This window comes from Populus alba, chromosome 8 (assembly GCF_005239225.2).
Source record: "Populus alba chromosome 8, ASM523922v2, whole genome shotgun sequence".
Taxonomy (NCBI): domain Eukaryota; kingdom Viridiplantae; phylum Streptophyta; class Magnoliopsida; order Malpighiales; family Salicaceae; genus Populus; species Populus alba.
This window is the reverse complement of record NC_133291.1, coordinates 5998057-6016098: the sequence shown is the minus strand read 5'-3', so window position 1 is coordinate 6016098 and position 18042 is coordinate 5998057. Positions and strand designations below refer to the sequence as shown.

The following is an 18042-nucleotide window of genomic DNA, read 5'->3' as shown; positions in this document are numbered from 1 at the left end:
GCATTTTGTTGTGTCCCCTAGTTTTTGGTGTTTTGTATTGCTCACAAGCTTTTCTTGGTTGATGTTATGGAATTTGCATTATGCTTTGAATGTGGAACAGTGTGACATTGCACCACAACTGAGAACCCAGCTTACAGAGGTTAGATCCCGTTAACAGGGCTTTTTATGATCAATCATTTGACTTCAATTGCGTTGTGGTTAATTTTCACTGAAATTCATCATGTATTATTATACAGGAACTTTTTATTTTTCTCTAGTATCGAGTCTTTGTAGGCAACTTTTGGGTTATAGTTCAACGCGGTGAAATTGTGCTCGCTTGCCTAATACATGCAAGTGTCCATGGAGAATAAGCTAGTTGGTAAATTGAGTTATCAAATGAATTGCAGCATGCTGAATGAGTTCGCTTCTTGGAAGGTTGAAGCTTAGGTACTCATTAGGCGGCATGAAGCGAAGAGGGGATCATGTTCAAAGAGTGAAGCTCGAGATAAAGCTACAATTAGTATCATACAACTACGGTGAGTCCCACATTTTTCTACGCTACATCTAATTGGCCTCAATCCAAAAAATTATAGTAGAAAAGGTGTTAATGAATCTAATTTAACATTTTCCTTCAGGCTTCTCCTCCGTTTTGTTCCCCACTTTTTTGTGGGATTTCTTATGTTGCATTTTGCCGGCTCAACTAGAATATGTTTAGACTGCTTCTGCTTCTTTACTTGCAGTGCAGATGTCCAGAATGCAATTGAGAACGAGAATTATGCAGTGGCAGCTGGATTACGAGATCAAGTTTCAAAACTGGAAGCAGAGTCTTTTGCTGCGTCTGCTAGAACTCTGGCATATGAAAATGCACAGTATGCATTTTGTTTAGGGCAGAAAGCGAGGCACAAATTTTTTGGTATGTAAGGTTGGCTTCCACACCATCATTTAAATCTTTCATCTGTTTTCATTTCCTTTATGAGGTTCAGTTGCATTGAATATGCAGAAACGAATCTGTAGAGATGCGTTTATGCCATGGGAGCACATCCTAAGAACTGAATGTTATAATTCTGGACTCGGTAAATGAATTCTACAGCCGCGGCCGTATAGAGTCTCTTACGTGAGAAGAATCAAAGTGCAAATATAAAAGATTAGGAGTTGCTTATCCTGGTGCGATGTGTCAACAATTCGTACTTCACTCTTTTTTATGTTTCCATGATTCTAGTGAGTTTGGATCTTGGCCTTGTAGCAAACTTCCATAGCTGCATGCTAGCTTTTCTTTCCCTGATGTCTCAGTAGTTCCTGAGGAAAATTTGGTTGCTCCTGAGAAACCGGATCTGGTAAGTCAAGTTGATTAAAAAATGAAGCATGCCCATGGCTTTTTTTACTTGATTGTTTTTACGCATATGATCAATGTGCAGGAAAGCTTTGATCATCCCTATACATCGTTTCTTTTCTATGGGATGGAGACACCAGGAGATTTTATCCTAATCAAGCAGCTGCGTGAAAAGCACAATAAGCCTCGTCAGTCATGAAGTGCCGCTTGATGGATATTTTAAAAATCCATTACCATTTCAATAGACACCATAATGACGATGGCGGCGTGCTTAAGCAGGCGAGTGCTGCCTTCTGGTCCACTTGATTTTGAGATTGAAGGCATGGAGCTGAAAAGCTTGTGGAATTCTATCTCAGTCATGTATGATTTAATGGCGCTATCTTCACTTGTGTTGCTGGAAATTTCAGATGTGATTTGATTTAGATCATGTGTTAGCAATATGGCATGATAACTTGTATATGGCTTATATTCTTTCCCCTGTCTCGTCTTGTTCCTTGAGGTTCAGGTTCTTCGTAGACATTACAGGGCAGAAACATGTCGTACTTGTGTTTTTATTCGTTTAAAACCAAAATAGACTTAATTATGACTTAGTCCTTGTAGTTTAACTCAACTAGTTAACCAATCCTTGTAGTTTAACAAACTATATTTTTTATTTATTTTTATTTTTTAATATGCTTGCAACTTGGTCTTTCTGTCAATTATATATTATTTTATAATAAGTTTTTTTTTCTTTTTAAAAAATAGAGTGCAAAAAGGGAGAAAAGATATTGGGAAAATCTGATGTGAAAAGAAGGTAATTTTCAAATAAAAAGAGTACTAAATCGAAGATGATCAATGATGTCAAATGGCAAAATTAATTGTTTTTATAGTATAAATACTAATATTTTGTTTTGATTCCACAACTATATATCTGCTTTCTGCTTTCTTGTTCCACTGATTTCATAGCGGGAGAGCACCCTTTATGTTGTGGCCCATATAACCAATCATTATTTGGTACTTGCTCGGGCTTCTAACTTCAGCATCTCTTCTTACACAATCGAGAATGTTGTGTCTGCTTATTAACAAAGAAGCAGAATGACACGCTACATGCCTCTTTTCAGGTCCTGCAAAACCTTTAGACAATTAAACCAGCTCCATGCCCACCTTTTAGTCACTAATCTTTCCAACACCGCCCAAGCCTCCACCAAACTCATCGAGTCCTATGCTCAAATGGGTTCCATTAAATCCTCAACACTTGTCTTTGAAACCTACCAAAACCCTGATTCTTTCATGTGGGGTGTCCTTATAAAATGCCATGTCTGGTCTCACGCTTTTGAAGAGGCCATTTTACTCTACAACAAGATGATATGCAATGAAGCTCAAATTACTAATTTCGTATTTCCTTCAGTTTTGAGAGCCTGTGCTGGTTTTGGGGACATGTTTATTGGTGCAAAAGTTCACGGGAGGATAATTAAATGTGGGTTTGATAATGATCCTTTTATTGAGACTTCACTTCTTGGTTTGTATGGAGAATTAGGTTGCTTAACCGATGCAAGGAAGGTGTTTGATGATATTCCGGTCAGAGATTTGGTTTCGTGGAGTTCGATTATTTATAGTTATGTTGATAAGGGAGAGGCAAATGAAGCTTTGGAGATGTTTAGGTTGATGGTAAATGAACGCGTTAAATTGGACTGGGTTATACTGTTAAGTGTCACTGAGGCTTGTTCTAAACTGGGCATTTTGAAGTTAGCTAAGTCCATACATGGTTATATCGTTAGGAGGAGAGTTGACACCTGTGAGGCGTTGGATAATTCCCTTATTGAGATGTATAGTTCATGTGATGATTTGTATAGTGCTGAGAGGATTTTTGTAAATATGGCCAGTAAGACTTTTATTTCATGGACTTCAATGATTTACTGTTATAATCGAAGTGGTTGGTTTAAAGAAGCTTTTGAGATTTTTGTGAAGATGCTAGAGTTGAAAGAGGAGCCGAATGTGATTACCATAATGGGGGTTCTTAAATCTTGTTCTGGGTTAAGCTGGCTTAGAGAAGGGAAATTAATTCATTGTCATGCATTGAAGAAAGGTATGACATTCCAAGATGACTGTCTAGGGCCAGTGTTAATTGAATTATATGCTGGATGTGGTAAACTAGGTTATTGTGAGAAGGTTCTTCATGCAATTGGGGAGAGAAATGTTGTGTCATGGAACACATTCTTATCGATAAATGCTAGGCAAGGGTTGTTCGCGGAAGCTCTGGTATTATTTGTGCAGATGCAAAAACGAGGACTAATTCTGGATTTTTTTAGCCTGTCAAGTGCGATATCTGCTTGTGGAAATGTGGGTTCATTGCAGCTTGGGCGTCAGATACATGGTTATGCCATCAAACGATGCATTTTGGGTGAGTTTGTCAAGAATGCTCTTATTGGCATGTACTCGAGGTGTGGTTTCTCAGATTCAGCATTCATGATATTTAATGATATTAAACAAAAAAGTAGTGTGGCATGGAATTCTATTATTTCCGGGTTCGTTCAGAGTGGTAATTCGATAGAGGCAATTCATCTCGTTGATCAAATGTACCTCAATTGTCTTAAAATAACTGATGTGGTCTTCTTAAGTGCAATTCAAGCTTGCGCAGACATGGTATGTCTTGAAAAGGGAAAATGGCTTCACCACAAACTCATTATGTATGGTGTAGAGAAGGATCTTTACATAGAAACTGCTCTAACTGATATGTACGCAAAGTGTGGAGATCTTCGAACTGCCGAAGGTGTTTTTCATAGCATGTCAGAAAAGAGTGTGGTGTCATGGAGTGCGATGATTTCTGGATATGGAATGCATGGTCGTATTGATGCTGCAATCACTTTCTTCAATCAAATGGTAGAATTGGGAATAAAACCAAATCATATTACCTTCATGAATATCCTATCAGCATGTAGTCATTCAGGATCTGTGGAACAAGGAAAGTTCTATTTTGACCTGATGAGAGATTTTGGCGTTGAACCCAACTCAGAACACTTTGCTTGTATGGTTGACCTTCTGAGCCGTGCTGGTGATGTCAACGGAGCCTACAAAATAATCAACTCAATGCCATTTCCTGCAGATGCTAGTGTTTTGGGTAATTTACTTAATGGGTGTCGAATTCACCAGAGGATGGACATGATCCCAGGAATTGAAAAGGATCTCTTGAAGATCAGGACAAGTGATACCGGGCATTATTCCTTGTTATCTAATATCTACGCAGAAATAGGAAACTGGGCTGCTCGTGAGAAGACCAGAGGTATTATGGAGCGTTCAGGCTATAAGAAGGTTCCTGGGTACAGTGCAATTTAACTTGACTAAAAAGCAATGATGTGAATTTGATCTCCCTATACCTGCAGTGAATTTTATTTTTTTCTTGTGATGAAAATTCCTATGAAAGAGTATCTTTTATGATGACCATACTTGAGAGAATATGAAAATGTTTAAAATTTAATCTAGAAAAATCTCTGCACATGCGTCCTGCAATTTAATCTTCTCTTAATAGACTTCTGAAATGCAAAAAAAAAAAAAAAAAAAATCAGAATCAATTTATAATTCTCTAGTTCGAACTTTTCGTCACCATCTTTATTTGTCTTTTTTACTTTTCTGTATTTGTATTGCCTTTCTGGCAAAGTGGTGAAATCTAAGTAAAAAAAATTGCCCTGGCAGGAATTAAATAGGCTTGGTAAATTACATAATAAAAAATTAATCACTCCACTTTTTTGGTGACATCCCACCTACAATGACCTCATTCCCTGTCTATGTCAAATGTGGATCAATGCTGTAAAGGATGATCTCGATATTGTGGATCATAGTAAGAAAAAACAACAGCAGCCAATGATTGACCAAGAAAACCAGCTACGTAGTAAAACTGTGTATATATAATTTTCAATCTTTGATTACATTCATCAAAAGAAAATTTGTTTAATTAAACTCGCAAAGCTCAAAACAAACTAGCATCTGGTTGAACTGGCATTTTCTGAATGAAGCCCAAGGCTTCCTCAGACCTGCCAGCACGAGCTACAGGTCAACCAAGCATGAATAATGCTTCATTGTAAGCACTTGTAATCCTGACATGTACTGAAAAGCTGCCATCCTTCCCCAACCGTCCCTGTATGGCTACATGCCTATAAGATGGATGTGAAGATCTCTTCGTTGGGTTTCAACTCTGCCTCCAACATATCACCGAAAATTGAAAGGGATCCACGACCATCCCCCTGAATTTCGTAGTCACAAATCATTGCACTCCATGTGACAGTGCTTTTCTTGCCCATATCGTCAAAAATAATACGAGCAGATTCAACGTTCCCGGCCACAGTTGGCATAAAAGGTCAAAAGTACAGTGCCAACATCAAAATGAGAGGATAATAGACCCCTCTTTACTGTGTAAGCATGAAAAGAAGAACCGACTTGGAGAGCACTAAGGGAAGCACAAGCTGACAAGACACTAACTAGCGTGACTGCATCAGGTAAGACAGATCCCGTCCTCATTTGGCGAAACAGTTCAAGGGCTTTGTATGCAGAGCCATGCTGATAAAGCCCAGAAATAATGGAATTCCAGACAACCACATTCCTATCTGAAACTGTCTCAAATATGAAACGAGCACATCAATTAATTTGGCATTTAGCATAACAATCCACCAAAGAGTTTGTGACAATAGGCTCCCGTGACCCAAGCTTTTAATACTCGGACCTTGAACTGACAGTGAACATGCTGAAAACACACTTGCAAGTTGCAACGGTAACGTCATTAGGCAAGACACGGCGCATTCCTTATGCATGAACAACTTCAAAGCCTCCTCGGAACAGCCTTTCTGGGTGCGCCCGACGATCATAGCTGTCCGCGAGATGAGATCAATATCACACAGCTCATCAAATACAGACCTCGCATCTCTAATGATTCCACACTTTGCATACACGTCTAGAAGGGTTGTCACCAAGTAAGAACCAAGTTCAAAGCATGAAGCCGCTTCCCTTGATGCAAAGCTCCTAACTTTGTACATGCAGTAACTAAGCTCCATAGTGTAATTGGATTTGCTTCAATCAACTCCTCTCTCATTCTATTAAATAAAACTAACCCTTCTTGAGCACAATTGTTCTGTACATAGCCAGCAACCATGAAGCTCCAAGTAACCACATTTCTATCAAGATTTTCATCAAACACGGCACAAGAACAGTCAACGTCTCCACACTTGGCATGCATATCAACAAGACCAGTCGACATAGAACTATCAGGATTCCCTAACTTGACAATTTGATAGTGTACGTACTTTCCTTGCAGGCCTTTTAAACATGGGAAAAAACAACATCATGACAATCTTTTAAGCACATTCTCATGCGATTATAGAACCTAACAATCTCTCAAAACACATTGTTCAAAAAATACCATCTGATCATCGCTTTCCATGAAGAAAACCCGGGTCAGGTATTGAGTCAAACAATAAGCGTGCAAAATCAACACGGCCAAAAGAACCATAAGAGTTAATTAATTTGGTGCTGCAAGAAGGATCCCGAGTTAGGCCGTGAACAATGAGGCAAGCGTGCATTTCCATGAGAGTATCGATGTTTTCGCGGAGACCCAGAAGGCGAAAGGATGGGTTTGGAAGAAGTTGTAGGGTATTGGGGGCATGTCTTGGTGGTGTACATAAGGTTGGTGTTCTAACTCTAAGAGCAGTTGATGGTGTGCATAGAGGAGAGATTTCTCCATTCAAGGTAGAAAGCTTTGTTTTTTGCAGATATGCTTGTTTGTGGAAAAGAGAGATTAGTTTCACCATTTATGTATTATAGCTACGAGTTTGGATCAGATGAGACCTCGCATAAGGGATCTTATTTCAACAAATTGAAATATGGAGCCACCATGGCACGACTATTTGCAGATGTGACCCAGTTGTTTTACTTTTAAGCAGAGGACTGACTAAATCATTCATGGAGTAAATGTCAGAGTAGATAGGCCCAGTCCTTAGTTGGGGAGAAAGGCAGTAAGATCAGGCACCAAACTGGTGGTAGATGAAAAATCTATCTTCGAAAAAGAGAAAGAACTGGGAATTCTGAGACGAAAATAGGGATATATATATATATATATATATATATATATATATAGAAATTGCTAGTAGATGCCAAAAGTCGAGTCAACATGGATCTTATTCAATTGTCAAATGTTTCCTTTTCTTTTCTTTTTTTTTTTGGACTGTGGCCTGTCCTCGTGAAGGGTGGTAAAAAGGAGAAATAATATTTTAAGTTTTAATACTAATAATATAGAACGAAGGATATGAGTGGAGAGGATCTCGTTGCTATAAAAAAATTAAGAGAGAAATTAAGTGGAATAAAGAATAGATAAACAAAAACACGAGGGGGCAGGAAGGAATGCAATGCGAGCTCTCTTATCAAATAAGGAACAAAGTCAAAGTGGATGTATGTATATGTATATATATATATATATATATATATATATATATATATATATATATATATATAAAAAGGACAAGAAAAGGACAGGCAAGGATGAGCAGCAGCACGCGAAAGATAGGTGTGTTTTGGTTTTTCTGCATGACGATACGAAACTATGCTTTACCAATCGTTTCGTATCTCATGCAGAAAAACCAAAACACACCCAACTTTTGCTGCTCCTACGTGTCTGTCCTTTTCTTGTCCTTTATATATATATATATATATATATATATAGCAGTGGAAAAGGAAAGGAGTTCCGGTGAAAATTAACATAAACCGAGGAAATTTACTTTTAACCTTCTCGCAAATAACTGTTTACTTGGAATTTATTTTTATTTTTTCATTCTTCAATGGGTTTGTTTTTCCGTGATCTCACAACAAGTTATGAATTTTATGGGTTAATTTAAATTTTTTATTTTTATAATTAATTTTTTTAACTTTATTTTTTAATATTTACTTGATTTGGGATTATGTTTTAAAATTTCTTTCAGTTTACTTTTTATGAAATTATTATGATCTTATTATATAGATTATGAGTTTGATAGGTTAATATAGGTTGATTTGGGTTATTTTTTTTGTATCTATTATTTAATTAATTTTTTTTCAATTTAATCCCTCAATACTAAGTCGATTATAAATTAAATTTTATAATTTATTTTTATTTATTTTATATGAGTTAACTCGGTTACTTAACCTGGGTTGTAAGCTTTACAGGTTAATCTGAGTTTAATCGAGTTGTTTGTTTCTTGATTTTTTTTTTTTTGTTATTAATTTCATCCTTCAGTATTGAGTTAATTAGAAATTGAGTTTTATAATTTGTTTTTTAAAGGGTTATCTTGGTCCCTTGATATGGGTCACATATTTAACAAGTTAATCCAGGTAAATCTGGGTCGGTCTAATATGTTTTAATCTCAATATTAAAAAAACATATCGTCTTTAATTTTATTCGTCAAATTATGTGTTTAACGATTATCTGGGTTATTTTTTGACCCGTCAAGTTGACCGTGTCATATAGGATCAACGCTCACAGTTAATTTTTTTCATATTAGAAAACACGTTAGCAATACCTAAATATTTTTTTATATTAAAAAAATTTATCTGACTTGCAGTGTATGCGGATAAAATAGTCTAACTGCTAACAGTAAACTAAAAGAGGTAGAGTGGTGCCTTTTATTGTGCACCATCTTACAAAATATTATTCATTTCAATAATATATTTTTTCTTTGCCTTTGGTTTTTTTTTTTTTCTCTAAATCTACATTTCTTCTTCTAATCTCATACATTTAACATTTGGTTTATGAAAAAATAAGTTCCATAATTTTATTGTGATTTGCTTTATACATAATTAGCTCGGTCTTATAAAAAGTGTCACAAGTTTAACAGTTTAACTCAATTGACTCGAGTTTTTTTTGTTTTTTAATTGATATTTTTTTTTTCAACTTCATCTTTCAATATTGGTTAATCATGAATTAAGCTTTATGATTTAATTTGATTTACTTTCCAAGAGGTTATCTCGATCTCATGACTCGGGTTGGAAGTTTAGCACATTAACACAATTGACTTAATTTATTTTATCTTTTTTAAGTGGTATTTTTTTATTATTATTATTTAACATTAGGTTGATTAAGAATCAGACTTCATGATTTATTTATGTTTGCTTGTTATGAGGTTATCTAAATTTAATTACTTTGGTCACATGTTTTACATGTTATTTTTGTGTAGACTTATGTTGTTTTATTGTGTATTGTTTTTAGATGGATTTTTTTTTTAATTTCATTATCCAACAATGAATTTATTGAAAATTGAGTTCCATAACTTGTTTTGATATGATTTCAATGGGGTTATTACAATATCATGATCTTGATTGCGGGTTTGACAGATTAATCCTAGTTGACTTGGGTTATTTTTTTATTATTTTCTATGAAGTATATTAATCTTATAACCCAGATTACGAGTTTGACAAGTCAACTTAAATCAATTTTATATTTTTAGTTTTATTATTTAAAATTAAATTGATTGAAAATTAAGTTTTACATGAGGTTATCATAATCTCATAATCTAGATAAGAGATTTAGTAGGTTAATCTGAATTGGTTTAAATTGATCTAATATTTTATTATTTTAATATTTAAAAAAAAACATGGTCTTGGATTTTTATGGTCAAATTAAGTTTTTATTGGTGTTTTAAAATATTTTTAAACTCATTAAATTGATAATGCCATATCAAATCAATTTGAATATTGTTTAAAAAAATTTAGCAATTTACCTGTCCCGAAAACCATATATAAATGTTATAAATTTTAAAGATTTATTATTATTATTATTATTATTATGATAACCACATACATTATGACAGACATGGAGATTTTTTTTGGGAACAGGTTGATGTGATCATCCATTCCTTTCAGACAGCTCCAACATCATATCTATGAACCAACGGCAACGGGAGCAACAACACGCTTCACTCTTCTGCTGCCTACAAAAGCTTAGGCTCTGTTCAAACAATTTCCCCTTTTCATTCTAAAAATAAGGATTTCAAGTGGATGTGACCCTAACTATAAGAAAGAAAGAAATTCTTTCATCAGGGAAATGAACGCTAGCTTAGTTCATGAAATCAAAAGGTTATAAAAATTGTGTCAAAATACTACTCCTGAAGGATCTTTACTTTTTATTCTTATTTTTTTTGCTTCATCTGCAAAAGATTAAGATGATCCTTTTTTAAAAGAAAAACACACACATTGGGAATACTTGTTAGTGAAAACGTGGCATTCATCTGCGTGATAAATAGAATCAACAGAAGCACAACTAATTACTAGCTTTTACCTTTTATTATTTGTATCAGAATATCAGCCCAGGTGGGTGAGAATCGGAACAAAAATCACCGATGTATCTATAAAAAGGCATGCAATCAGATATTATACATAGAACCACTTGCTTGTTGTTATCACAAGCCACAACCCACGATTTAAGGATGCTTCTGCCCTTTTGTCTCCTAAACGTGTTTGTGCCTTGTGGCATAACAAATGCACCCAACCGCCATTAATATACATCCAGGCCTCCTAATTCAATAGCCAATATTGGCCTGGAGATTTAGAAAATAATCTCTTAGTTCTCAATTTATTTCGCTGGGGTTGTTGCAGTGTATTGTTGTAGATGCGTGTTGATGTTAAACAGGCAATAGCATGGTGCTTCTTAGAAGCATAGTTTTTGAGAAACTTTATCCCTCCATGCATGAAGATCTCTCCTTAAAGGACACCCTGTCCCCCAATTACTAGAAGAGTACAAGTATTTCTAGGTATTTCAAAAAACTTGGTTTACGATTGGCATGTTTCACTTTAAAAAAAAAAAAAAAAAAACGTAGAATTGTTTGAACATTCCTGAGGTAATCTATCCGAGGACTGTTCAATAATTCAATGAGCATACACAGCTCAAGAATGCTGGTATACATCCTGGAAGAAATCACGCAATATTATTTATGAATAATATAAAGTTGGTTACCACCCAAAGACAGAATCAAGGGGACCTAGATTATGGGCTAAATGTACAAGGAGTCCCCAATGGATCACAACAACTCAATCCCCAGCGTCATAGAAACAAACTTTCTGCTTCCCTCTATAAACTATGAATTGACAAATGAAAGTCTCTTCCTGTAATTAGGTTAAAGGGTGGGATGGAGGATTACCTGCGGGGCATCTTTGCCGGCGGGGGCGTCTAGTTGTCTTCCCCCACCCTGTTAGGTTTCTGTCCTCCAGTCCCACTTCAATATTATGAAGCTGCTGAATTAGTGGAGTGCAAGGTGGGCTTGCTGTCACTGGAGGTGAGGGGCTAACCAGCGGGCGCCGTCCCCCCCTTGCACAACCATTTCTAGTGGAGTTCCGTCTCGTTAATCCTGAATGCCAAGGATGACCTGTGGCTCTCATCATCCCTCCGAATGTTTGAAGATCTTCTCTCACCTCGTGTCTCGAGAGTGAGGCAAGGCCAGGAAGAATGTCCCTCTGGAAGTCCCTCCGTTGCCTTCCTCTTCTTCCCTGGCCCCTTCGGGTTCGTGTTGGTACAGGAGTGGTTCCTGTATCTTCCAGTTTCAGGTTTTCTGGAACCAATGGCTTGGGCATATAGTCTTCTTCCTTGGTCTCTGTCAATCTCAAAGTCATCGACTCAAAGTAATCACTTACTTCCCATGATGTCTCCAAATTACCCTCGCAATCTTTGGCTCTTGAAACAGCATCAAACTTGCTCTCTAGATCCTCTCCACAAGATGAAACTATCTCCACAAACCAATGAAGAGGGTCTGTCATAGAAGCTTCACGCAGATTGCGAGTGGCATCATCCAAATGATTCTGGCAACTAGTTGATGAAATGGCAACTATTGCCTTGGCTGCTATTCTGATAAGTTCATCGGTTGGGATTTCAACTCTGTGCTCTGTTGACTGTAAAGCCGCTTCATGTGCCTTTTCTTCTCTGGAAATGATATTCTCCTCAATCTCAGGAACTGCAGGGGCTTCCAAATCTATTCCTACAACAATCTTTGCACTGAAGACTGGAACAGAAGGCATCAGAGAAATTTCATCATCATTGATGCAAGAGTTCAAGTCAATCTGGCATCTGAAATTGGCAACTTTTGTAGCTGGTTCTTTTGCAACAACCACAATTTCTTCTGCAGTCTGTTGAGCCAAGTCAGGAACAGCTGGATCACAAGGTAAGTTTATATCAAATACCTTATTTTTCTTGCTATTTTCCACTTCTTCAGATAGCTGAGGAAGGGCCACAGAAGAAAAGGTGAAGGAAGAAGACTCATTCTTAGGAATACGAGGCTTTTCAAAAATTGGAAACCCAAGATTTTTTTTGCAGCTTGAGTCGCTACCTTGAATCACACTGGTCTCAACAACATTAGGACAGGAAGCCAAATTCATTTTCTGAACAGCTATTTGATTAGGAACCTTTCCAATTTCACTCTTATCTTGTAATTGATTCAGAGAAGATAAGAAAGTTGATTCCCCCATATTTAAATCCATCCCCTTGGTGCCCTCATTCTTACAAGCATGCCTAGCTTTAAGCCAAGGCAAAGCTGCGAGATGATCCTCATGCTTTCTTTCTAAATCTATAACTTCAATACCTTGCTGCTGGTGTGCCACCTTGTTCGATGAGCTGTTCGAAAGCACTGCATTCAAGTTCACATCCCTAGCCAGCTTCGAGTCCATACAATTTGGACTCTTGTAGAAGTTTGCTGAACTGTGATTGATGAAATGCCCAGATGCTCTATTGTTAGTACCAGCACAGTTCCAAATCTCATAGTTTCCTGAAGGAAGGTGAACTGATGGTTCCTTGGACCCTGATGAGGACCCATGGTAAAATCCATCTCGGTTGGGCATTTCACAAACAAAGCTTGGGTTAGATGTAGAATTTCTGTTATAATTCCATTGGTCTCCTAAAAACCCATGGCTCTGAGTTGATGACTGTGAGCTCCTACTCAAAGTTGCAGATGAATTCAAATACGGGTGCGTTTGAACTGACATTGGTTTCTGGCTTAAGCTAACAGCAGACTTTTCCCAGGAGGAAACAGAGTGACGCCAGAACTTTCCCACATCAGAAGGAGGACCAATTGGATATGGACTGGGTATATGAGAAGCAACAACTGACTCTGAATAGTTACTATTGGAGATCTCGTGATTTCTTTCAGAAAGTTCTAAACCACGAGCTGTTCTCTCTCTCAACAGATCAATCTTGCCTTGATCAGTTAGAAAAAAGGTAGGAGATTCATGAGTTTTACTAAACAGAACTTGCATTGGCTGGGAAGAGGTAGGTTTTTCTGGAGAAGCAGACTTCAAATTATTTTTGCTGTGCCCTGCAAATTGAGACAGCAACATATGAGAATCAATAGAACCAAAGGAAACAATTGCAAGAACATTGCCAAAAATGCTAAATTCGAAAAGAAAAAAACCTCAGCAAACTTATAGTTGGCCTAACCACCTTGCCAAGTGAGTAAAACCATTTTCCAAAAGGTAGATCAATCCATGACAAGCTTCTTGGGGGGGGGGGGGGACTAAATATATGGTTCTCTATCATTATGCCACCTTTTTATTTGGTACGAGTTATGAAAACTTTACATGGAAAAAACAGCAAACACTTCCTAAAATATCTGTGCATGATATTCACTAGCTCCACCATAAACAAATAAAAACAACTTACAATAATGAAAGCTGGTGTAATGAAGATTTTGAATGAAATCAAAGAACTAAATCGTAATTTTGTGAGGAAACCTTGCCTGAGTCAAGTGTATGTGGAAACCAACATTTTCCGTTGGCATTATGTTGCAAATGTGGACTATTGAGAGCCCCATTGTCACTCCTGTAATGGAAATTTGCTGAACTTTCCTTGTGAAAACCTAGAAGCTCTTGTTTTGGCTTAGAAGCTAGTTCATGTCCTTGGCTCACTGCTTGGGAGGAGGTGCAACCTAGAATATCAACATATGCAGAAGCATTTGCCTCTTCAACCTCGATAGGCTTGTTCAAGTCACCCACATCAACTGGGCTCCTTAAACATGACTCAGATCTTGATGCATCTCCTTGGCAATTATTCTTCCCACCATTGCCAAGAAAAAGATTTCTTTCATTCTGAGATGCAATTTTAGGATTCCTGTTGGACACATAACTTGAAATTCCAGATACATTTTCGTCCCTTAATTGTTCCCCTTCTTCAGTATCTAGGTATTCATCAGCTGGAAGCTGAAGATCAAACATCTTTCTTCTCACCTTTGATGGTCTGGACTCTAGAATCTCCACATCTTTTGAAGCTCCACTGTTTTGAGATGGCAAGGGACTAGCTTGTGCACTGCTTCCTTTCAAAGAGCTCAAAGGAGAATGAATATCTTCAATGCCAGATGTGGATGGTCTGGCACATATTGAATTTGCCAATGGGAAACTACGCATATGCCATTTACGAGCATCTTCGGATGTAATCTGGGAAGCTAAAGGGCTAGATGAAAATGATGTCTCAACAGGCAATTGATTTTTAAGTAGTTCTTTCCTTTTAATTTCATCCATTAAGTCCCTCTGTATTCTGTATATACGGTGAAGTTCATGGAGCTGGATAACAGAGGGAAGAAAGAAAGTTTTAGGTTTGTAGCATACAAATGGAATACAGTTCACATCACTTGACTTAAAATGATACGCACCTGTCTCTTAAATATGGCCTCATGCTCAAGCATTGTCTGCTTTACTACATCCTTATCGTTCCCTGGATAAGCATCTGCAATGACCCTAGGCAAGAGACCATTGTAGTACTGCCCATTTGTAAAGTTTTTATCTCCATAGAACAGGGACCAGCTACAACTGTTAGAATCCTCATTAAGATCCCTCATTGAGAAATGTCCAGGGAAGTAACTTTCACACTGCACTTTTGTTCCCATTCCTGGCAAACAATCAAAGATATGAAGAAAATGTGAAAAAAATAACCATCAAAGAAACTATCATTTAGCAGCAGATATGCGAACTTTAACAGGAAAGATCACAGATTTTCTCTACAAATTTGTTACGGTAGACAAAAGGAAATGCTTTTCATTGACAAAGAGTCGACCTTTGACAATCATGGTGTTACAAATTCAATGATAATGTCATAATCAACCCAAAAATAAAAAGATCCACATGTGCAACATGCATTTACAAGCTTTGGCCATTCATCAATTCTCGTAGCACCATTAGTGTAAATACTGTAGCATACACTGACGTATCTAGACAAAAAGGCATAGATCAATGGCCGCACTGCTTAATCAAGTTAAGTCTTTTTCTGATAGCAGTAAGAAAAGCAAACGAAGGTTCTTTCAAAAAACAGTGAAGCATGCAGGTTATTAGGCATCAAACACCACAGTTAAGGAAGGGTGAAGAGTTCAAAAGGTCTGCACACTACAGCCATCAAGAAAGTTATTTCCTAAAAGCAGGAATACTTGTCTCAAATGACCATTAATTAACATATTTACCATAAAAAATGTGGTGAACACAATTACTAAGATGCAGTAGATTTGGCAGCCCCGAGCAACTGGGAAGGAACTGACATACTTAATTACAGGTGAGCTTACAGTCTTATATAAAGCATGCCACAGTAATTCACCTAAACCTGATTTCCCAGGACTGAAAAACTACAGATAAATTTCTAAAGAGGGTTAGACAGAGTGAAACTTTTGCCGCTTACAATCTCTTGAAAATTACTATCTACCCACAGTTCGAAAAAAAATCTTATAAAAGGGGGGAAAAAACTAGAAGAGACTGCTTGGATAAGGAAAGAAAGAAAAAAAAAAGATTCTTAATAAACCTCAAAACAATTATATTTAACTGCCAATAAATTGTAAAGGATCACTGAATATGCAATGGTTGTCCATGATCACTCAAATTGCTCACATCCTAAAATCCCCAAATAATTAGGCAATTTCTACTATTTCATTTTGATTAAAGGATCAATGGAGATGGCCCAGGTATACAGTAAAAAAGACCACCTACAAAACATGCAGTTATTTTCTCACAGATCATGTATGTCATGCCATAACCATACAGAAAGGTTAGAAGATGACCACTAATGAGATGTTCTTTTCAACTGGGGTAAGTAACAAGCAGCTTAATTTCTGGCCTCAATGTAAGAAGATGAAGATGGCTTCCTAATAAGACATATACCACTCAAAGCCTTCGAGAAAGCGCAAGCAATAAACACCTGTTCAATTTTCTAATGATACAAATCATCACACAAGCATAAAAACAGATGCAGAACGGCCAAAGTTAGAAGAGACCAAGATACCATAAGACTTCATGACTATACCTCCTAAAAAAGAATTCAATTTCAACTCATTGAAAGGTCTCCTTCTTCCCTCTAAGCTAAAATGAATAGAAAGCATACAAAACCTTCTGGCCATTTGTACCAAAGATAGAATGTTCTGAGCTAATGCAGCTAAGAAAAATAATAAGCACGGAACATATAAAACCAGGGTATGTATAGTCCATCACCATAGACTCCAGATATCCAAACACCTACATGGAAGCCGAAACTCACAGAAATGGCTAGATTTAAGGAAAAACCTAAAATAACGTAAATTTAATAAGCCCTATGATCAACAAGGAAAATTCAAGTATATTCACTTCAATTTACTATGATAAACATATAAAAGCTTAATTAGTCCGAAAAGTTAATACACCAGATCCCTCACTAATTCAATCTAAAATAACATTACGTATCAGCAAATAGCAGCAACAGAATCTATCATACAAAATAGTAAACTAACCCATCAAATCAAATTGCCCTTCAAAACAATCCAGAAACACCAGAAAAATATTTTAAAAAAAACCAAAATTCAGAGAAACATACACGCACACAGGTAGAGAGAAACACTCGCAATAAAGGAAATGGAAAAGGTCATAATCCCAACAATTTATCAGACTAAAAATAAAAAATAAATATTAATTAAATCATGAAATATATTAAAACCCAATTAACCAAGTCACCAAACAATAAAAAACAATAAATCAAATTATACAGAAAGAAAGTGCAAAAAAATAAATATTACCTCAGACCCACATCCTATTATCTCATCTCCTCAAGAATCCCCATAGATTCAATCATTCGACAGTTACCTCCACATCATGGACAAAATTCAAAGAGTCCAAGAGACTGACACTATCAAAACACACACCCAAAAAATAAGCTTAAAAAGAAACCAATAAAAAGTCACAGTAACACGACAAATAAGAAAGTGGGTGTTGTTGCAACTCCATTAAAGAAGCTTAGATCTTCCCCAGACTGAACAAAAGAGAGAAGATTTCGATCTACTGGGCCACTCTCTCTCTCAACAACTAAAACAAATATAAAAGAAAAGAATGGGTTTTGAGAGAGAGAGATTGTATTTTTATTTATTCTAGAGAGGGGGGGGAGATCCCAGATAAGAAATCTTTACACAAACAAACGACCTTCTAATAACAGTGACATGAAATTTGTCAACATCCGGTCTCTTTTTATTCTCTGCGTTTTCTCTTCACTTCTCTCTAGCTCTCTCTCGCTATACATTTCTGTTATTTTCCCATTTATAATATATTACTAGTAAGAAGTACTTCTTGTTGTTTTATTATATAGGTTTTTGAGGGGAAAATTTAAATAAATGGAGAGCATTTCTGGATTCTCTCCACCTTCCATGCTTTTGGTACAGATATTAAAAATATATTATTACATTTGACAGAAAGCAAATAAATAAATAAATTGCTACAGAGAAAACCCTGCACTGGCATTCCCTTACAAAACCAACTTGACAAAAACA

At 36.5% G+C, this 18042-nt stretch overlaps 2 protein-coding genes and 1 pseudogene across 2 annotated transcripts; 1 reads left to right on the top strand and 2 right to left on the bottom strand.

Annotated features, from left to right (window-relative positions):
• Positions 1-2206: 2206 nt before the first annotated feature.
• LOC118062524 (putative pentatricopeptide repeat-containing protein At1g69350, mitochondrial) lies at positions 2207-4630 on the top strand. Its single transcript, XM_035076312.2, is given in 1 exon segment — positions 2207-4630. A coding segment is annotated over 1 exon segment (2247 nt). The 5' UTR covers positions 2207-2383.
• Positions 4631-4639: 9 nt separating this feature from the next.
• LOC140955841 (pentatricopeptide repeat-containing protein At2g03380, mitochondrial-like) lies at positions 4640-7318 on the bottom strand (annotated as a pseudogene).
• Positions 7319-11197: 3879 nt separating this feature from the next.
• On the bottom strand, positions 11198-17959 carry LOC118062522 (uncharacterized). The gene is made up of 4 exons (XM_035076311.2): positions 17299-17959; positions 14926-15161; positions 14017-14836; positions 11198-13596 (listed from the first exon to the last, which is right to left on the bottom strand). Exons 2-4 carry the CDS (start codon positions 15157-15159, stop codon positions 11408-11410), a joined length of 3243 nt encoding a protein of 1080 aa, XP_034932202.1. The 5' UTR covers positions 15160-15161; positions 17299-17959; the 3' UTR covers positions 11198-11407.
• Between the last annotated feature and the right edge of the window lie 83 nt (positions 17960-18042).